This window comes from Pavona decussata, unplaced genomic scaffold (genome assembly GCF_977016875.1).
Source record: "Pavona decussata unplaced genomic scaffold, jaPavDecu1.1 SCAFFOLD_92, whole genome shotgun sequence".
NCBI lineage: Eukaryota > Metazoa > Cnidaria > Anthozoa > Scleractinia > Agariciidae > Pavona > Pavona decussata.
The window spans coordinates 4534706-4557277 of record NW_028145509.1 but is presented as its reverse complement, the minus strand read 5'-3'; the positions used below and the strand labels follow the sequence as shown (position 1 = coordinate 4557277).

General features: G+C 37.0%; 1 protein-coding gene across 1 annotated transcript; it reads right to left on the bottom strand.

The window, feature by feature from the left end:
- Window positions 1–2388: 2388 nt before the first annotated feature.
- On the bottom strand, window positions 2389–16558 carry LOC146473987 (uncharacterized). Its single transcript, XM_085117999.1, has 5 exons — window positions 16319–16558; window positions 9738–10094; window positions 7973–8335; window positions 7003–7338; window positions 2389–5044 (listed from the first exon to the last, which is right to left on the bottom strand). The coding sequence occupies exons 2-5, from the start codon at window positions 10064–10066 to the stop codon at window positions 4612–4614; spliced, it is 1461 nt and encodes a 486-aa protein (XP_084974125.1). The 5' UTR covers window positions 10067–10094; window positions 16319–16558; the 3' UTR covers window positions 2389–4611.
- Window positions 16559–22572: the final 6014 nt, after the last annotated feature.

Below are 22572 nucleotides of genomic sequence, written 5' to 3'. Positions count from 1 at the left end.
GTGTTCTCCATGAGATCTTTGGCCCCTTTAGCAAATGAAGACCCATCTAGAATCTCCCAAGGGAACCTCCTGGGCCCCAGCAGGCAATTTCTACAATAAACCCCGAATTACACTTCAAACTGAACCAACAAAAACTTTGAATTCACTTTTGCTGAGTACTAACCACGTAGAGAAATGAGAGAAACAGACTCCTTAAGGGAACTTGTGCGGCAAATTCTAGCCTGCGAATACAAACGCTCTAATACGAATACAAACGCGGCTGTATTCTCAGGCTAGGCAAATTCAGAACCCACTGCAGAAGTTTTACGTTCAAGGAAGTAAATAAGGTGTACCCAGAATTTCAGATGCAAAATCATGGAAAACATGTAGGCCGTATTTGGTTTAATTTGAAAAAGGCTCGGTAAATTCTGTCGCTTATCATTAACACCGAAAACCCGAAAATTCAAGTTTAAAAATCAATGCAAATGATCCGCGTTGTTCCACTGATTTGGAATGTTTCATAAATTATCACTGGTTAAAAAGATGCACGTTTTCTGTCCATTTTGGGCTTTCCAGCTAATGCCAGTACATTTTGTACGTTATCCATCTACTGTTAGAGCAAGATAAATCATTTAATATTTATACCTAAAATTTCCAGCAGGATGCTTTGGGTAAATGACGCGCGTCCCTAGTTGTCAATATTTGTCACGGATGCCCTCGTTTCTTTCACATATTCCACTCATCCAAACCCTAGCAGTATGCAGGATGTTTGTCACGTGAACCTAGTTTAATGGCCAAGTTCCCACGAGTCTCCGTCTCCTGTTGTTCAGTGGTAGAGGGATCCAAACTAGTAATCATAAGGTCTTAGGTTCGACTGCTGTTGAGAGAACTCGGATTATTTTCCGAGTATGCCTTTGTCACTGACTGAAAATTACATCTTTCATCTATTCACCAGGCTTGAAATACAACATCTCATTTCTTTCAATATTTGTCATCGTGTCGATATTCAACAAATAGAAAAGGACGAAAAAATACCTTGTCTGTTGAAAGGGAAAAGAGAAAGAGAAAAAAAGAGCGAAATAGCGAGGCGGAAGTGTGAACTCGGTTCTTCCAAGGTGATATCGAACTTGGTAACTCACTGATTAATTTTGGCTCCTTTTTATTGGACAAAACAACACGCCACATAGTACAATATCAGAATACCCACGAGCCACGCAAGACAAGAAATTGAATTACACGTACAGTAGAACCCCACTGCTAGCTCGAACTCGAGAAAAGACTTCCCGTGAATTTGATACCATTTTTTCAGTTATTTGGCATTAGCCCTGCTAACTCGAACTAGTCTTAAACTTTCCTTCGGCTTAAATTTACCCCGATAACTCGACCTCTTTTTTTCAAAATTCGTCGTCTTGCCAATGAGTTGACCATAGAAAGCGAAAGAATCAAGAGAAAATGCCAGCTACCAAAAAATGCCAAAATACATCCTTTTCCAAATCAGAATGTGATGCGGCAAGGGATATCTAAGAAGTAGAAATGCAATCGATATAAGCTTTTCAAAGAGTACACTCTTCTTTTTCAGTATAACAAGATGCCTGCTATACTGGCATTACGCGTGATGCTGGGGCTGATTCATTTATTCCAACTGTATGCTTCGCCGATTGATAAAACTATCCTTGCTAATGGAATAGTTTGAGTCACGACGATCGCGTTACGTTGTTTTCCGTGTGTTACGCGACTCAGACTATCAGCGGAAATTTGTCAAATTCCATTACGATAACGTAAGCTTCTCAATGACCTCTTTTCTGTCTCGCGTCGTGGCCTAAGACTGTCAAACAAAGCACGATTGCTTCGCAAAGAACTCACCAATTTCCACCATTTTACGTGTCGGGTGCTTCTTAGAAGTTATTCTTTCGATTTACCGCTTCAAAATGGTGAAATTTCCGTTTGAAAACGGCACACTTGAGTCCAGAACATGTTAAAACAATATGGCGCGACTTAATCCGTCTTTCATAAATATATCAAATGATGCATTGACGTCACACAGGTAGGGGTGAGTGGGTCCCCTCCCTCGCGATATAAGCGACAAGAATGGATTTTGATTGGCCTGCTGTTGTTGAAGACAATCAGAACAATACATCCCGAGTAGGAGAGGGGAGAGTTTAATGAATAAATTAATGTACCGATTTGTGACTACGAGGAAGAAAAAAAAAAAAAAAAAAAAAAAAGAAATCGACCCGTTTTTAGACACGGTATGCCCCTTCAGGGCATCCCGCGTAACAAAGTTAAAATGTACAGTAAAAGTAAACCATGCTTCTTGTTACACGTACATAAGCCAAACGTTCACTGATAATGTATAGCACAGGTACTTTGGAATAGTCATTACTTTTAATATAAACAATAACTCCACCATAGTGTAAAATATCATATATTATACCTGGAGTTTTGAAAACGGATCCGTCCAAGTCATGGTTATTTATTTTCGAGAGTACAATATACATTTTTCTACCCTGCTAGCAGAGACCCTTCGATCTTCCTAGATACGGGCCTCTGCTCGCAGGGAAGCATTTTTCCCCCAAATACGAAAAAAGAGTGCAGAGTATTTTCCCCTTTCCTCTCTCTTCTTTCCCCTTTCTTCTCCCTCTTTTCAATGATTCTAACCCTACTCTTGCTCAAAAAACCCATGATTCTGTGTCATTTCACGAAAAGCTCTGAACTATTGATCGGCCACGTTTTTAAAAATTCGGCTAGATTAAACTTGTGTATTTATGATGCGAAATTAAAACTGTCCTTGAGTAGATCTCAGCCTTAGTTTCGTCTTTAATATGCTCTTTGGTTTAAATAATAGCAACATAGAATCCCCAAACTAAACATTCTTATCAAACTGAGGCTCACATAAAACATACTCATTGTACAAACGAGCACCAACTGATTCAACAGGTAACGAGAGCTGAAGGTGACTATGCTGATTTGTTCAAGTTTCTCGCAAATGTTAACGTTATCTAGACCTGGGTGAGGGAATTCTGCCCTGAATAACGTTTTTAATATTCGAGCAAAGGCAATGAAACTTCACAAAGTTTTCACAAATTTGTCTGAGAACAATTTGATATAATCAGTTAGTGTTCGTTGACTTTGATGTTGCCATGGGAATCAAGAAAAAAAATTGACAAGCATTTTTTTGAGAAAATCCCTTTTTTAAATGAAGAAACATTCCTTTTTTCTTAGTAACCCATGTTTTTTCGCCCTTTTTAATGTTGCTTTTGATTACTTTTCGTTTAATTTTGGCGCTGTCCTGACGTTTTATGGAAATCCAGAAATCCAAGATGGCGGATCCAAGTTTGCCGCCATTGATGGCAATAATGACGTAATTATCACGTCTTATGACGTTTTCACTTCTCGTCGCGGACGCTGAAGGGATCGTCTTTGGACGTACTATTAATCTTCCAAGTGTATTTTTATCATTAATTATGTAACCTTGATAATGGCGCAAGATGCACCGAAACGTCGGTTCCTATCACTCATATTTCTTGTTTCAAGTATTTCTAAATCATTTCTTTTAAGTGTCATTATCATAGTTTTAATAGTCTAAAAAGGCCCGGTATAGACAGGGCTAAATGTTTCAGCTGTTAATTCGGTTTGCTTCTTTGTTCTCGTAATTGCTATTTTGCACGAATGCATTTTTACACGAATGCTTATAGAACATAATTTTTATAAAAGACAATGTAAATTTCTTGTAAACGTATTCACTATTTTATCTTTTACTACCCACCAAGATTAGCTCTCTGCTATTTGCAGGTGGGAATCAATCATGTAAGATAATTGAGCAAGTAAATAAAGTAGCTGAACTAAGTACCGGTAAGTAAAGACCTGACATTCGTATACGCCCTATGCACTTTGTAATACTGATCTGAAGTTTTGTTCCGCCAAGTAATGACCTTGTTGTCGTTGCTGTTGTCTCTATTTTCTCCCAAAATCGCTTAGTCGTTTCTCTGAATTTTTTCTCGTACATTCATTGTGGCCTACTACATTACGACACTGTAACGAAAAGGCAAAAACTACAACGCTCTTTGTCGACATCACAACTCTCAGCACATAACACAACTGCTTACACTTCGGCTTGCTAACTATAATCAAAACAATCTTGTGTTATTCAGTGTATTAAGCCAAATCGTGAAGAGTGTGGAAAGACATTTTCTCTCTGCTCTGTGAAAATCAATTTCATTGTTCGTGGTTGGATTCCAAAAACCTGTTATGATACTAATTAGGTTGTTAGGGTGATTTTATTTAACTCGTGAAACAGGTAGTAGGATACTACGCGCTGTTATGCACTAATTCCATTGTATTTTTTTTTTTTTTTTGTTTACTTGTAGCTATTTGGTACTAGTTGTTATTCTCTATTTCACGGGTCAAGTAAAATCACTCTATTGTCCTCCAGATACGGATTTTATGTGAATTTACCTCAAGAATAATATTATGAAATAAGTCACATAAATACTTCGAACGTCGGTATTAATCCATATACATCCTTCAGGCCGTATATACCTCCGCTCTCGGTATTTATCTCTTACAAACAATACTGGACATGTGTTTACAATCATAAGATGACTATATGGATCCGGTCCTAGACAATATATTCTATTCTTGTTTGATTTCTCTTATGTTGCTTAAGAGTTCACAGATACTGAACGTAATTTCCTCTCCATCGTACATGCACTCTTCATCTATGCTACGAAACTCTTCATGTTGCTCTTCCGAGTGTACCCTTTCGTGGTCAGAGCACAAGAGATTCTTCTTAGTGTGCAAACTTTCATGTTCTCGTCGATAACGATCATCGCTATAGCCTTTGCCGCATTGCCCGCATTTAAAAGGCTTCTCACCAGTGTGTGTTCTTTCATGCCGCCGTAGACCTCCTGACTGACCAAAAGATTTGCCACAGTAGCTGCATTTAAAACACTTCTTTCTTGAGCGAGCTAATCCGTGTTTCTTCTCATTACCAGCATGATCAAGGGATTGGAAGGCACGGGTTTCCCCTCCTACACTAGCGGTCATCACGGCCACTTCCTTAGACCTTGGCAAACAAAATAGATTAATGTGTTTTAATACGGGTATGTCATTTCCACCAGATCTTCAGAGGGGTTTACTCTGATATGCCCCAGAAGAAAAACAGAACAAATAACAAATGCTGGAAAATCAGATGCCTTAAGAGGGAATAACCCATTTTACAGTGGTACGCTTAGTATCCTGGCCCTGGATTGGAAGCGAGGCTGGGGGTGACCTTGTCTTGAAACAACCTTCACTACTATTCATATGTAGATCATGCTGTTCTTATGCTAACTAGTTTGCATTTACATAGGAAAAGCAGTGAGGTTTGTATCAAAACAAGGTCACCCCAGCCTCGCTTCCAATCCAAAGCCAGGTCACTGAGCATACAACTGTAAAATGGCCTGCTGCACTCATGTCATCCGGGTGCTCGAACCACTGCGCTACCAAGGCAACGAATATGATTACAGTAGGTTTTAATTGAGCGTCGAAAGTACATGTGTAATTCGCGTTTGCTTTAGTTTTGCTTCACTACGCTCTCTGATTGGTTAGCAAAATTCGCGCCACATATCTTAACCAATGAGAAGCAAAAACAAAACCAATCGTGACTTCCTCGTACGCTTTTTTCCGCCCTTGGCGCAAGTTACGTGTAATTGCCTCGAATTCTGATTGAGTGGGCCACTGAGCACAGTGTTAGAGTCTGTTGTGATTGGCCACTCAACTGAAAACAGCTCTAATGCGACATGTTTAATTCATACTACAACACATAATGCGCAACTAGATGGTTATCCAAATTTGATGTAGAACATTTTCATGCAACATTCTGCATTAGGAACAAACGTTTGATCGTTTAGTCACCTCTACCAAGAATACCTGCGCGAGCAAGATAAAAAGCAAACGATCAGAAACCGAACTTGCGTGATGTCGACTCAACTATTTAAGTCATAACTTCAGCGTTGAAGCGCAAAAGGCGTTATGTGGACTCACTTTGCATTTGATGCTTTGTTAATCATACGCCTCACACAAAAATGACTGACATTTTCATATTCTTTTGTTTGCGTTAGCCCTACTAACCTCGTTCTTGAGTTCAAAAATTAAAAGAATGTTTTACCTTGAACAAGGCTTGACGTAGAGCAAATTTGAATGCAGACAATAGAATATGAAAATGTCACCCGTTTGGCATAAGGCCTATGATTCAACTAGAAGTTAAAGAAAAAACTGTTGCACAAATGTAAGTAATTCTCCCAGACAAGCAATTAAATAAAATTATAATCGTGGTATACAGGAAGTGATGCATTTAATAATGTTTTCCGTAGAACATTTTCCAATAAAAACTGCGACACAACGTTCAAGACACCTTACCACTAACAAACGACATATTTTTGCTTAGTAGCAATTTCTGCCAAAGTAGAAGTGACTTTCACCCACTTGTAAAGACTGAGGAGGAAATAATACTTAAATTGTTCTAGTGTAGAAATTGTGAAACCATACAGAATTTTCAGGGGCGCGGCTTTTATCGTGATCGTGTTGTACGAACTGATGTAAACAAAACGTCAACAAAAGTAAAACCACTTAAGGACGGTGCCTACTAATACAGAAGTATTTTTGTGCGGTTTATGACTATGCAGGAAAAGCAGATCTTAGCAAGGGCTATTGAAATCCAAAAAGAAAATTGCATTCTTCAGAGATAATTAAGCAACAATATTTCCAAAAAGCGCCAAAATATTAAGCAATGTATGGCAGTTTTTCCTAATTAGAAGCTTAATTATCTCTGAAAAATGCATGGTTACCCCAAACTTTCTTTTTGGATACCAAGAGCACTTGCAAAGTTCTGCTTTCTCCGCATAGTTTTAAACCGCGCAAAAATACCCCGTATTAGTGTGCACTACCCATAGGATACCCGAGTATCTCGAGATGCGCAGAACGTATGCGCAGTAACAATAGTAGGCACCGTCCTTAAAACACTGTTTAAATGGATAAACTCACTTGTTAGAAAGGCTCTCTTCCGGGTGCGTTCTTCTCATATGGTTTCGGAGTTGACGTGCATAGCTATAACACCCTCCACAGAGCTCACATTTAAACGGTTTCTCTCCTGTGTGCATTCTCTCGTGTCGCTGTAGATTTCCTACCTGGTTAAAACGCTTGTCACAAAAATTGCATTTAAAAGGCTTCTCTCCTGTATGTACTCTTTCATGGATTTTGAGATTTCCACTACCGAAAAAAGCCTTGCCACAGAATTTGCAGTTTAGGACCTTCCTATTGTAGTGGTGAGTTGTTTGGCTACTGTTTTCCGTGTCAGTGATCGTAACACCATTCCTGGACCTAAAAGCAAAAGAAGTAACATGGGGATCCGATTCTAATCAACTTAGGGTACATTTGATTGACCCTATTCCGGAATAGAAATACAAACAATGATGACACGAAATCCCTCATAAGGAGTTTTTGGAGTCACTGGAGTGTAAAATCGATTTTAAATTATCATGTGTCAGTGAAAGTTTGTAGAGCTGTCCTCCCAAATTTACTGAAAACATAAATTTAACAGCTATTCCGCTTATTCTAATTCCGGAATACGGTCAATCGAACGCAACCTTAGAAAGCTTATAAGCCTGATATAAAATAAGTGAATATTAGTTGTTCCGGTGTGCAGTACAAGTTGTTTAAAGCCACCTCAGTACTTTTCATGGCAGTTGCTGTTTCAATGACGTGCTTTGACCTTGAAACAGAAGACGACATTGTGTTAATGCGCGTTTTGACCCAGAAAGCGATAAGCGGCCGCCTCTTGGAAGCAGCTTTACAATCAGATTTCAAAACCATTTTAAGGTGACTCCATGCAGTTATTTGGCGCAGGGCGAGTGCGCGAGTGCGCGCAGTTTTCTAACCGATACGTGAATTTTCACTATCATGGCGCGAGAAACAAGGCCACTTTTACGCAAAAAGACAAAAAAGTGTATCTTACTGATTGCAGTTAAGACGGTCCTCTCTCTCATGCGTTACTTTATGTCTCCAGAGATCACGCCTGGCACTAAATCGTTTTCCACAATGTTTACATTTAAATGCTTTCTCTCCTGTGTGAGTTCTTTCGTGTCGCTGTAGATTTCCTGTCTGGCTAAAACGCCTGCCACAATAACTGCATTTAAAAGGCTTTTCTCCTGTATGTACTCTCACATGGTTCCTGAGGTTTCCTTTGCCAATACAAGCCCTCCCACAGATGCTGCAGATTAGGGCCTTCTTGCCACAAAACGTAGCTGTTTGGCTGCCACTTGAGACATTCTGAGACGTGTTAGCAGTCTCGACAGTGGTAGCTTTGATAGTGACGCCCCTGGAAAACAAGACAAGAAAAATTAAATACGCTTATGTAGGCTTTAGGCCTGAAAATGTTCACGAGCCTCACCCACTCCCCAACCCCCCCTCCCCCTCTCCCACCACACGGCGGCCATGTTGAGTCTCAGGAGAATAGGAAGCTTTGTTTTTGCACGGCAAGCCTCGCACTGAATTCGCGTCTGGCCGAGGCTTCCCGTGCGAAAACAAAGCTTGTTATTCCCCTGAGACTCAACATGCCTGCAGAATGATAAGGTTCTATTGAGTGTCGCGGAAACACAGAGATAGCGCTACGAGAAAAACGTCCTTTTACTTAAAGAAAACTATATCGAATCTAAACACAGTTCTCTCTAACCCCTTTCTAGACTGGGCCTTTTTTTGTTTTCAGGGCGGGGGGGAGGGGGATTCCGCCCCGTCCATAACTTCGCAAGAAAAAAAGCCATGACTGTGAGGCTTGGAGGATAGATAGTTAGTACAAATTTGTTTTCATAGAGGTCCACATCGTGAAATGATGACGTCGTATGACGTCCTTATTGCCATATGGCGGCCATATTGGATACGCCATCTTGAATTTCTGGATTCCCCAAAAACTTCAGGAAAGCGCCGAAATTGAACGAAGAGGACCATCAATACGAATTAAAAACGTACGAGTTACAGCAAGAAAAGTTATTTGTCTTCATTTCAAAAACAGAAATTTTCCATCTTGTGAGAAAACTGCCTGTGAAAAATTAGTTTCCATGGTAAAATCAAAGTCAATGAACACTAACTGACCACAACAAATATTTCCAAGATAAATTTCTGAAAATATTTTTAGTTTCATGCATTCCATTTGCTCTAATGTAAAAAAAGGTGAGCAGAATGGTCCTTCGGTCTAGATAGTGAGTTCAGTTCTCCACTCGTTCTCTTTTGTACGAAAGTTTTTCACAGTAGTTTGCGAATGACGCCATCCTACCGTCTTAAAGTCTATAGCTAGTTCCCACCGTTCCTCAGATGTATACCATGCACGGTTAACTTCTTGTGCAAGGAATAGCCTCCCTCTGGTATATTATAAATGTAAAACAAACAAACAAACAAAGGAAATAAACCTCATTCGCTTGGTTCTATTGTTGCCTCACTTAGAGATCATGTGACGGTCCTCAAGGAAGTACCGTCCCTTAGAATTGGTCACATTCACGCTGGTATACATTTTTGCTGTCAAAAAGACAAAGGGTCGATTCTCCTGAGAATATCATGTGGTTTGTAACGGGCAATTAGCATTAACAGATCGAATGAGGTCTATTGAATAATCATGTTAAGTCATTTCTATTATGTCCTCGGGGCTAATCTTTCAAGCTGAATGTCAATATTTGAACAGAAGCCTATTGGTGAGGCATATTAAAAAAGACAAAAATGGTTTATCTTACTGATTGCAGTCCTGTCTCACATGTTTTGCTTTATGTCTCCAGACATCACGCTTAGCACTAAATCGTTTTCCGCACTGTTCACATTCAAAAGGTTTCTCTCCTGTGTGCGTTCTCTCGTGTCGCTGTAGATTTCCTGTCTGGCTAAAACGCTTGTTACAATGACTGCATTTAAAAGGCTTTTCTCCTGTATGTACTCTTTCATGGATTTTGAGATTTCCTCTACCAACACAAGCCTTGCCACAGAACTTGCAGTTTAGGACCTTCCTATTATAGTGGTGAGCCGTTTGGCTACTGTTTGAGCGATTTACAGCCATCATAGTCGTTTGCATGTCAATAATCGTAACACCATTCCTGGACCTAAAGGTAAAAGAAATAATCAATTTTCTAATCAATTTAGAAAGCTTACTAGCCTGATTTGAAATAAGTGAATATTGCCAAAATAGGTTTTATAAAGGCGTTCATTTAATGCCTAAAAGCCCTTAAAGTAGATGAAGCCTTTGTTGAACGAGGGTGGCACAACTAACAAACCTCTGGACCCCATATTCCAGATCAAATTGGAATTGCAGTCAGTCTACGTCAAGCAAGACCAGTTTTTTCTGCGAATAAATGAACATTCGAAATTTTTTTTTTGTAATATCCGGCATTTGAATGGAATCTGGAGAAATCTGTCCGAAAAAGACGCATTAACTGAAAAAAAAAAAATTCAAATACTTGGGAAACGATTGTTATTTTTGAAACACTTAATGCTGTAATGTAAAGAAAAATTCATAGCTTTATGCCGTCAATAAACTAGGGTAATTTCTACAGGAACTCTGAAATCTCGCCGGCAATGTTCAAAACTGACGTGTAAATTTCAAAACTCCATTCAAATTTCAAAAATACTTGTCACGCGTGACGCAGGTTGACTGAAAGTATTTTGGCTCTTGAGGAGTAGGGAAATCGGAGTACTGACAAGGAGTAGAACATCTCAGAGCGAGGACGACATCGAACAAGAACCAACAAAACAATCAATTCACATCTGTCAACGAGAGCGAAAGTCGAACCCGGGTAACATAAGCCTAGACTGACTACAAGTCTACAGCTGTAGGTGTATCAAGGATAGATTAAAGGTGACTGTCGCATTATTGTCATGTTTTTTGCTCACTTCCGGAATGAGAAATACCTAACATAAATAATAAACCAGAATATAAATTAATAATAATAATAATAATAATAATAATAATAATAATAATAATAATAATAATAATAATAATAATAATAATAATAATAATAATATACGACGACCATTCCGAAAACGGAATGACAGAACATGTTCATTCTACCCCAAAAAGCAGAATCATTGAAATGGCAGTTAAATTATTCTGAAAAGGGAACAGGTAATACAAAGTTTTGAAAATAGTGCCAAAAACGCCATCCTACATGTAAGCATTCCCATTCTTAAAATGGATCACAAAATCGTTCCCTTGTTGCAATAGAATACCAATATTACAGACACAATTACATATCTGTAGAATGTAACAAAATGTTATCACCACATAAAAGAAAAACAATAGCTAGCTATAACTGGTAAACCGATAATAAATCTAAGATTACCACAGTCCAAGATCACTTCAAGCAGATGCATCAACAAGATGTACAATGTACATGTAAGTGGCACATTGAAGACATTTTCAAAACACCGTATAAAAGCTCATTGTCAAATACAGCGGCTCTGCATATCAGAATTTATTATCTGATGGATTTAAGCCAATTACATCCATAGATGTGATAATTGCAACAACAAAAAGACACTTCAAGACTTAAAAACAGAAACAGGAGAAGTAGATTAAAATTCATATATCTTGTCTTAGATGCAGTTAAATGCAATTTAACTAAGTTAACAACAAAGAAAAGCTGGCATTCATTGGGTGGTCAGCGGCTCTTGGTAGGTAGCGCATGCGCAGAGCACTGCTTTGTAGTGGCGTTTAAGCGTGGCGATTCGTAGCGTTTTTGTGGAGTATTTTTGTGAGTTTATTATTGGATTGAAGCCATCTTTGGATCTCATCTTTGTCTTTATTTAGCTTTAGTGTCTATCTACTGTAGGATCGTGTTGTTATAGCTTTAGTGTCTTTTTAGCACCATAGTTTTGCAATTTGCTATGTAAACGGTTTACTGGAAGAGCATTTTTATTGAAGTGATACCATCAATAAAGCTTTTTACTAGATTGAAATTCACCAATCAAATGAATGTGACTGTTTAAACCTGAGACTTGCACTTGCCATAAATTGCTTGCTTTTTCATGAGATAAGTTAACAAAAATAAATTGTGGATTCCAAAGAAAAATAAAAAAAAATATTGTATATTTGTGACGTTGCATTTTTTCAGTTTGTGTGAACTTTCCAGAATTCTTCATGCATAACTTCACAGCCATGTTGCAACCTGTTAGGGACTGTTAATGCTTTATATACAGAAAGGGAGGGAAAAGGGGATAGACTGCCAGCCATCCAACTGTAGTTTTTTTTAATTTTTATTTTTTTAATTTTTTTTCCTGATGTTTTAATTGACCACTCAGGGAAGAAAAGAAAGGTTAATTAATAAAAAAAAATGGTTACTCTTCACCTTATACTACCAGAGTTATTTTTCCATTGCTATGCAACTCTGCTCCTTTCTTAACCACCCCTCCCCCTCCCCAAATACTGCCATCCCACCCCATGTCATAAAAATTAAATCAGTGAACAGCTTTTACAGCATAGTTGGAATGCATACATACAACTGTATATAGTCATACATATACAATCATAAAAATAGATCTGTCAGAGAAACAATTTAAGAGGACTATATACCATACTTGTATCCATAGACATACTTGTCATACATTGAATACTATGAATACAACCCTTTAACACAGAATGGCAGAATAGGACTGACACATCAAGCCTGGAGATAAACAAATGCTATTTGTTCAGAATCAGAAGAGTCAACAGTTAATATAACAATGTTAAAAACATTTTTCATCAAAACTTATTATTTCAAAGATTCTGAGAAAAAAACATTCTTTCTCAATACAGTAGGTGTTGAAAAGATCAGTTAACAATAAATGATATGCATACCTGTTAGGATCAAATGAATAACGACTATGTAGTACATTGTAGATATAACTAATTAATTCCTTTGTTAATAAACCCCATCATACTGATAGCACTTGATCTTTTTTTAAATACAAGCGATTTGCTTTGTGGGTCTTACAGTGCGACGCGCCTTACTGTGGCCACCCAACAGACTTTTTTTACAAGTTAGCCAATCAGGATACGCGAATTTGTTTAGAGGTCATGCCTCCTTGCAAAGTCCAACAGGCAAGTAATGTAACAACGAATTATTGAAAACATGTTGTTTTGTATTGTTAAAGTTTGTCGGGTGGCCATGGTAAGGGTGTGTCACACTGTAAACGTTATAAAAAAGTAGTAAAAAAATTATCATAAATTATTTTAACTCCTCACAGCCTAGAAAATGGAATCTGAAACAGACCAAGCCATATTAACAAAGAAGTTAAAATCAATTAGAATAACCCTTGCAAGACAGTGCAGAAACAGTTAAATTTATAACTATGTGTAACATTTTATTAAAGGGAGGGGTTCACATTTCAGCGCATGTGCATGAATCTAAATGCTTTTTCTCTTTCTTATCAACTCTATGGCCTTAAAAATCCCACGCACATGTATTTCAGTAATCACATTCTATAATTAGTTCAAGCAAAATGACTGATGACCAAAATTCACAGAAAATGCAAGTGGATTGTACTCATATTGTTGATATTGAATTTAGCATTGACCCTAGGATTTATTCCACGGTAGATATGTTTACAGTTATTTGCATGCAAAATAATGCAATCATATGAAAAAAATTACCACCCGAGTTACCTATTCCCTTCTGAATGGTTCATAAACAATCAAATTAAATTAAACAGGGTTGGGCCATAGCGAGGAGGGCTAGGAAGGCAGGTGATGGGACTCCCTATGATGGACTATATGGGGAGGCTCTACAAGAAATGGGGTAGGTAGGGATTTCAAGAGTTGAAGTATACATGTAGACAAGGGTGGGAAAACTGGCATTTAAGGTATTTAATCGTTTAACCCCTGATATCCAAGAACAATATTTAAAGTTCTTCTATCTTGCCTCCATACTTCTTTTACAAAAGTACTAGGGAGAAGTTACTAAAAATATATCATTACAAGAAAATTCACCTCAGGTGATCATATACTTAATTCTCATGACCTCAGAGGTTGAATAAGCATTGAATTATTACCAGGAGAAATTTGATGCTAATCACTGTTAGGGATTAAAGGGTTAAAAGGGTCTGTCAAAATATCTCAAACAGACCCAACAAAAAGAGATGCAGTTTTTTCTATATGATACTGTAGGTTTGTGAAAGGGGCACCATTTTTTATGGATGCTATATGAAGTACGGATTGAGTTACTACGTTTGCAGTGTACACAATGCCATTATGAAAGAGAGTAACTTAACTCCTACACAATGAGGTACACTACATCAATTTACTACATGCAGTAGACACTTGATTAGGGAGTTTAATGCAATACGACGGCTGATGTGGTGGGACGGCAAAATGTCCTTGTGTGACCAACATGACGTCCAAGTATTACGACTCTAGATTGTAACATTAGTTTTAGTTGCAAATCGCCTCAAATTGTGAAGGCACTAAGATATCATGTTGGTCACACAACAATAATTCACCGTCCCCTTCAGTCAGCCATCCTGTGCGTATTGCTCACTAATAATATCGGGTTTCAGTAGTGGACTTAACAGAAATGAGATTAATGATTTGAATAGGTACATAATCAAGTGTAGCAATCATGAATACAAATATATTTTTATAGGCTTTGTAAAAAAAAAACAAAAGCAGAAAATCTTGTTTTGAATTTTGATTTGCATAAAGGACCGAGAACTTTGTTATTGTTTCCACGTACAATTTAGAATTTTTGATCAAATGACACATCAAACACCACAACAAGGTCAACAGTACTGAACTAACCGATTGAAAAAAGCATTTGTATTCTCAACCCCAAATAATTATTTCTCACTTCTTATGTTACTGAGCATCCAATAATGGTATTTTTAATTCATTTTGACCCTAAGGTAAATGTTTAGCTAAGCCATATGGGAATGATTTGTGCTCGAGAAAGAACCTAGCTTGATGAGATCAGAACGTTGGGGAAAACTTGCAGGTGTTTACCTTCAGCCGATTTGCTTAAGGCTAATTGAAATGAAAGTACTATTAGCCTTGAAGAAATATGATATATATTTACATTTTAGGACAACAATACAACTAAACATCCCTGAAATCACTATGAAACAGCAGTGCATTCACAAGAAAATTAATGAACTAAATTGGAGGCAAGGTAAGGTGTTTTCTTTTCCCTGTTGATTCTCTAATAATGTTGGCTAACTTACAAATAAACCACTTTAACGTAAATGCTATCGCAACAAGCACAAAATGGAAGGAGAAATATGGAGAAAATTTTAAAGGTGTTCAAAGCTTGTTAGCACATTATTATAACTGGTCCAAAGTCCTTTAGCTGTCAAAATTGTTGTGCCAAATTGGGCACCAAATGGTTTCAGACATCCAAAGATAATATTTAAATAACAATACAGTAGCTACAGGCAGACTGAAATAAGTTCAACAGTTACAGACTGGCATAGTGAGATGGTGTATTATCTTGATCTTGTTGCTGTTCTTGTTTCCATTTTTGCTTTCCAATTTAGCTAACCACTCCAAAGGCCTTAAAGAATTTCAAAATTTAAATTTAATTCAAAAATTCAAAATAAAAATTATGTTTCATAAGGTTCGTGATCAATTGATCCCAAACTACAGCTGTATTCAGGAAGCTCAGTCTCGCTGAGGGAAATGGCTAAAAAATCTAAGTAGTGTAGAATGCGGAATAAATGAGGCCGCTTATTAAGTCTTTATAGCTTTCTTCTCTATTATTAATACGACTTAAGACTCAGTTATCAATAAACTGATGCATAAAAGAAATGTTAAATATTTTGTTTTAAAAGAGCAGAAATAAATAATTTATATAAATAAACTGGTGTTTAGAAGTGCGCAAGTATTCGTGTGTAAAACTACCTGTATAGTGATAACCTTTAATATTCTTCTTGTTTCAAAAGCTTAAACATAACAAAATTAGCATTTCTACTTCACACAATTTCACTTTCATTCAAAATACATATTAAGCTATTATAATTATTGCAGAGTTCCACCATTCACAAAATTTCGAACACTTAAGCTTATGTGGTACCGATTTCAGCCCTGTTTTACAAGTTTCCGATTCCACAGAAAGGGTGAGTTATTAGAGGTCCGTATGATTCGTTTATAGATTCGGCTGATAACATTTTGTGAAGCAGAGGCTGTCACTTTTCGTCCTATAGCCTCTGTTTACAATAAACAGGGAGTTAAATTTACGAAGTAAGCTTACATATGTCTTTCTTTTTCTTGCAGCTGTGAGCGAAGCGGAATCAACAACATATGTTCACCATCATTATGTACTATAATTGTGTAGCCATGCCGTTACCAAGCTTTTCCTACCTTTGAAGCAAATACAGCAATCAAGTGAAATGAATTCGAAAAGTCGCAACAACCATCCAAGGATCGACGATCTGCGAGCAGCTCGAGAGCACTTTACTTACGCAACTCGGGAAAAAGTACAGGCCTAAGACGGAAATTTGTCTTTTAGTGATGTGCAAATGTCATGGTAATTTCACAATCTTGGACTCCGAGTTTTGGGAACGAAAGCATTGAAGTCGAAGCTTCTGGTGCAAAAGAACTCGCGCGACGAACTCGCGCGACGCTCAGTGCCAAAACTAGCGTCCAGTCTATTCGCAGTATTTTCACACAATGAAGACGGAATGATGAAACGTGGAATGGGGAGTGGGGAATAGGGAATAGCGAATGTGAAATCAGAAAACGAAATCCGGAATCCGGAATCTAGAATCCAGAATGCGGAATCCGAAATGCAGAATCCTGGAAGGAATTAACAACAATAACAATGACAAAAATCATCGTTGTTCAGGAGAACATTTCGACGAAGATTCAACTCACAAGTAAACTTGACAAACTATTTATAAATAAGTTTTTTAGATTTGCCAGATCGCTGCCAAAGATTTCGTTTATTCAAAGGCAGTATTTGAGAAAATTAAATTGTTTTTCTCTAGATAAACCAATGGATCCCTTTAAACCATACCCAGAATGACACTTCAGGTTTTGCTGTTTCCGAGCATTTTAAAATCAAATCGTTTTCAAAGCGTTTTCTCTTTTCTAAAGGAAAGTGTAAAGGGCATGTAACCAGTAATGTCGATGGAGCAATTAGCTGGCCAATAACGTTTCACTGACGTCAACGGGGAACTTAAGCACAAACGTAGGCACGGTCACGGCACGGTCGACACATGACCGCAAATTTTGGAACGTTTTGACGACATCGCGTTTGAAATTTCAAGCCACAGACATCAAAACAAGAGGTTTCCCTGTACATAGTAAGGAGCAAGACCACGCAAGAAAGGAAAAGTAATATTTTAGCCTTGCCTCTTTGGCAGGCCCGTAGCGGGGGGAGGGGCAGGCAAAGCCCTGTACCTAAGAGTGTGATGCAGGTGCAAAGTTATTGTTTTACTTACTAAATCTACCGGGTTTTTTATGTTCTCGTTGCATCTTAAACTCCCAAATCAGTGTGTTTTTGAGTGACGCTGGGGGGGGGGGGGGGGGGGGAGCAATTTTGTTTCACCATTTTGCTAAGCCCCCTCAGTTGTTTTAGCCTTGCTACGGGCCTGTTTGGTCATGATGTCGAGTCAGAGCGATGAGGACTGTTAGGTAAGTGAATAAATCAGACATTAAATGCTTTATTCTACCTAGGCGCTTTTATCCCAAGGATGGAATTGCGCGCTGCAGTAATTAAAGATACAACGACAACCATCTTTTATCGGAATACACAGCCCGCATATAGCAGAGCTAATCGAGGCGGACTGTGTGACTTAATAATTATTACAAACATGAATAAAATTAGGATCAATTTGTAAATATAAATACCAGTAAGTAGAGAAGTACACGCATTAGTTCTTTTAAGCAACTAGTTAAGAGAAAATTAAATAAGTAGAATATACATAATTATTATTCAACACATTGTGACACTGCCCAAATATGGTCATGGCGAACTCAATACATGTCGCCCGCACACAACAGATATCCTGCGATATACGTAGTTTTCGTGTGTCGAGGTGAAAAATGGCACAGCGCTTCAAAAAGTAACGGCCTTGCAAGTTAGAACACCAAACTATTAATAACGCTGTTATATAATGAACACATAGAAGGCAACCAAGTTTGCTGTTGAGAATTGTAATGGTTGGTGCAAAAGCGTTTACTGCTTACCTTTCGGTTCGAAAGATACAGTTCAGCAAAAACGTTTGAAATATTTTTCGCTAGACTTATGGTTTGTCCCATATTCTAGCAAAGGCTCAGAAATTGCAAACAGTACATGTATTTTCTTAGATTGATTCTCGCAAACGTTAAACAGAGATCTCGACTCGTCTTGAAGAGATGGAGAAAACCACCTGAGAAAATCCGAGTTCGCACTGAAATATCTCGAGAAATTTTAGCTTTCTGGCAGACAACTGACGGAGTGAAAAAGCAATTATTCTCAGAAGCATCAGAGCCGCTTGAAAAACCGTTAGTTTCATAAAATATCCAGAGTTCTTGCAAACAACAAGGCACCAGATGCGTTTGTCAAAACACTGAGGAAAGATCGTAAAATTGCTTGCGTAGTAAATCTAGTAAACAAAGAAACACTCACCCAAGAAATCGTTGAAAAGTTTTTCCAGTCTGTTTAGCTCGGCCCGGCTGAACAAATTCTTCGCAGCTTAAAAATACTGTTTGGTTTTAGCTTTTGAGGCTACAAATTTGTGGAAAATTTTGCCGGAGCGATTGGCGCACTAGACGAGTACTCAATTTTTTAATTTGATGCAAAACGCTCTCGACTTGAACAAAGCTGCCACTTTCATTCATGCCGGTCCGCGCGCGGGAAAATGTTACAAGTTTCTTTTTTTTTTTTTTCTTTTTTGACAAAAAAGATTGCCTCCAGCTTTTCTGCTATAAGCCTGTGCTTTGTTATCAATGTGTTGAATAATAAAACAATTGTCCTGCTCAATCTTGTGGAATATCGCCTGATTTTAGCCTACTCGGCCTACGGCCTCGTCGGCTAATTTCGCAGGATAAATGTTAATTATACATACACATATATACACGCATATATAATGGGGGGGGGGGGGGGGGGGAAGAACAAGAAGACAAGCGAATGTAAAGCAAAAAACCAGTAGACTAAGTTAGTGATTTTAAAGATTAAAGACGAGACATCAACATAATCATCCTCATCATCAAGCACCGCAAGTAGAAATTGATGAATTTTGTACCTAAAAAGTGTGCCTCCTAAGCTTACTCAGATCAGACTTCAAGCAATTCCACACCTTAACTCCAAGGGCCGAAAAAGAATTTTAAGAATATGTTATTTATTTATTTTTTTTTTTTTAAGGTATGTTAATGAACTTGAACAGCTTTTTGTAGAGTGGATGCGGGCACTCCCAATAAACTGAAATATGTGTATTTTATTTTATTATTATTATTATCATTATTATTATTATTATGTAAACTGAGAATGTCATGAGTTGTTATCTATTTCACGATATAAATAGTGTGCAAAATTGATTTCCAATTATGTTATTGAATTTTATTGCATGCAACGATACTTGTACAGTATGCTTAGAGTCATGTTGATTGTAAAATTTATTTTATTATTCGTTATTCAATAAAACAGATCGATTATTTAATTTTATTATTATTATTATTATTATTATTATTATTATTATTACTATTATTATGGAATATTTAAAAATAAATAAATACATAAAAAATAAATAAATAAAAAAAATTATTACTGAAATTTTTCTTAATCGAAATGAATTGTAAATAGGTTTTTAATAGCTCTTTTTTATATACTTTTAACTTGTAAATAGCAATTTGTGTGGAATATTTAAATAAAGATTATTATTATTTATTATTATTATTATTATTATTATTATTATAATTATTATAAATTAAAATCTTTATTAACATTTATTATTATTATTATTATAAATTAAAATCTTTATTAACATATTTCAAGCAAATTGCTATTCACAAGTTAAAAGTAGAAAAACGGAACTATTAAAAACTATTTACAATTCATTTCGATGAAAAAAGAGACAACTTTCAAGCCGATTTTTTTTCTCATAAAGTTACTATGCTATTCTTATTAAAAAAAATCAATAATATATACAACGTTAAAAATCTTTAAAAAAGGGAATAAAAACCGACTTCAAATGGAAGGCTACCAAGAAAAATAAGAAAAACTAAGAAATAAAATATGTTCCCAATGTTTTTAACGAATGTTTGCATGTCCTTTCTCGATGTCAAAGTCAATTTCCGTCAATTCTAGATGGATCCTCCTTGTAGCTCGCGAACCTCTTAGGTATAGTAATGCTGACCTCAGGAACGCAAAGGACACCCTTGCCCTTTTTTTTTTTTAATTATCATTATTATTATTATTATTATTATTATTATTATTATTATTATTATTATTATTATTATTATTATTATTTCCCTTTAAAAGCACTGTAGTTCAGTGAGGAAATGCATGCATTGGCTTTTAGTTTTCTCTCACTGGCTTAGCTTTCCTTCATCTTTATCACCTCTCTTTTTCCAGGAATTCTGTGTGTGCTTTGGCCTAACAGATGCCGGCGAATCCCAGACGTTGTTTTCAAATGAGGCCATGCGTAAATGACTCCTTACCTCATAGCGGCAGGTGTTGGGAGCCTTTATATTACGCTGCAATTAATATACAGTCTTTCAAAATAGAGCTTTTTTTAAAGAAGTAAACTGTTCAGCGTGAGGGGTCTAAAAGGTATTTGGTATTTTTTTTTTTTTTTTTTTCTACCTTTCTAATCAGTTTTAAGAATGTTCTACCGAGGCAATATTTTGTGTACCTTTATTTACTTTATCAGTACGGCGCTTGTGCTCGGTGAAAATCAGAGTTGTGATAAAATTTGCATACCATTTAAACACGTATTTAGCATATTCAAACAGTTAAGTTCGCCACGGTTTCTTTTCGTACCTGGTATTGTTATAAGTCCAAAGTCTCAAGGGTCTTATTTAGGTTTAAATCTCAAGACCCTTTTAGAACCTCATTATTATTCTTTTGTGTGGGTGTGAGTGTGTATTGGTTTTGTATGTATGTGTCCTATTGTTTCCGTGTTTGGTGTAAAGGCGGTTATCATGAAGCTACCGTTTTGAAAATAATTTGTTTTTATGACACATTGATTATATATTTGCAAGCAGCAAGGAGAATGTAAATTTTAAACTTCTTTCACTTAACGTTCGTGGAATTCGATCGCCGGAAAAAAGGAGAGCTTTGTTTGTCTGGTTAAAAAAACAAAAAGCGGATATAATTTTCCTTCAAGAAACATATAGCTCGAAAGACATTGAGAATATATGGAGAACTCAGTGGAGTGGGAAAATGTTTTTCGCGCACGGAACAAACCACAGCTGTGGTGTGATGACACTCATAAGGAAAGATTTAGATTTTGAAGATGAATCGTGCCTATGTGATCCAGCTGGGAGATTTATTATTTTAAATGCGACTGTGCAAGGAGTTAAATATATTTTTGCCAATATTTATGCACCAAATAAAGTGCGTGATCAGTGCACATATTTTAAAGATTTACAGGAGAGGTTGGATGGTATAATCTCAAGCCCTGAGCAAAAAGTTGTCATTGGAGGCGATTTCAATGTCACTTTTGATTCTAATTTGGATTGTCTGGGTGGGTCGCCAGCCCAAAAAGAGTCGGTTAAGGTACTTGAAGAAATTTGTTTTGATATGGACCTCGTTGATATCTGGAGAATAAGAAATCCGGATGGAAGACTATTTACTTGGAAGCAAACAAGACCTTTGATCCAAAGAAGACTTGATTTTTGGCTGATTAGTGACATCTGTCAAGATGAAGTTGAACAAGTTAAAATTATACCCTCTATAAAATCAGATCATTCAGCAATTACACTACTTTTCAATGGAATTGAAGAACAGAGACACGGTCCGTCCCACTGGAAATTTAATTCTAACTTAACTAAGGACGAAGAGTACATAAAACTTATTACGGACAGCGTCCCAGCTTGGATTGAGGAGTTCAAAGATGTAAATGATAAAAGAGTGCTTTGGGATCTAATAAAATATAGAATTAGACAAGTATCTTTGAAATACAGTAAAGAAAAAGCACGGTTAAGAAAAGCAAAAATACTTGAAATTGAAACGTCTCTTACATTTTATCAGAAAAAGTGCGCTGCCGATCCGTCAACAGAAAATTTTGAGCAGCTTGAAATTCTCAAAAGTAAGTACGACGCGCATTTTGATTATCTCTCAAAGGGTGCTATCATTCGATCTAGAGCGTCTTGGTATGAGAAGGGGGAAAAAAACACTAAGTACTTCTTAAGTCTAGAATCTCACAAAAAAGCTAAAAGCTGTGTTCGCAAAATATTTACTAAAAACGGAACTTTAAGCTCAGATCCTAAGATAATTATGAACGAACTCGAAGATTTTTACACTGTTTTGTACGATAGTGAGGGTAACGTGCCAGACTGTGCAAATTTATTCCTCCGACATCCTGAAATCCCTAAACTATCGTCAGAGAAAGCAGCTACGTGTGAGGGCAAACTAACAGTGGAAGAATGTCTTCAAAGTCTTCAGTCTTTCAAAGAAAATAAATCACCAG

Excerpts from the sequence above, each read along its gene's own strand:
- LOC146473987 (XM_085117999.1), bottom strand. The coding sequence starts at position 10,066 with ATGCAAACGACTATGATGGCTGTAAATCGCTCAAACAGTAGCCAAACG. Across the intron at positions 8,336-9,737 it reads GTGAGACAGGACTGCAATCA|GGGCGTCACTATCAAAGCTA; the intron begins GTAAGATAAACC and ends CTTGTTTTCCAG. Across the intron at positions 7,339-7,972 it reads GACCGTCTTAACTGCAATCA|GTCCAGGAATGGTGTTACGA; the intron begins GTAAGATACACT and ends TTTTGCTTTTAG.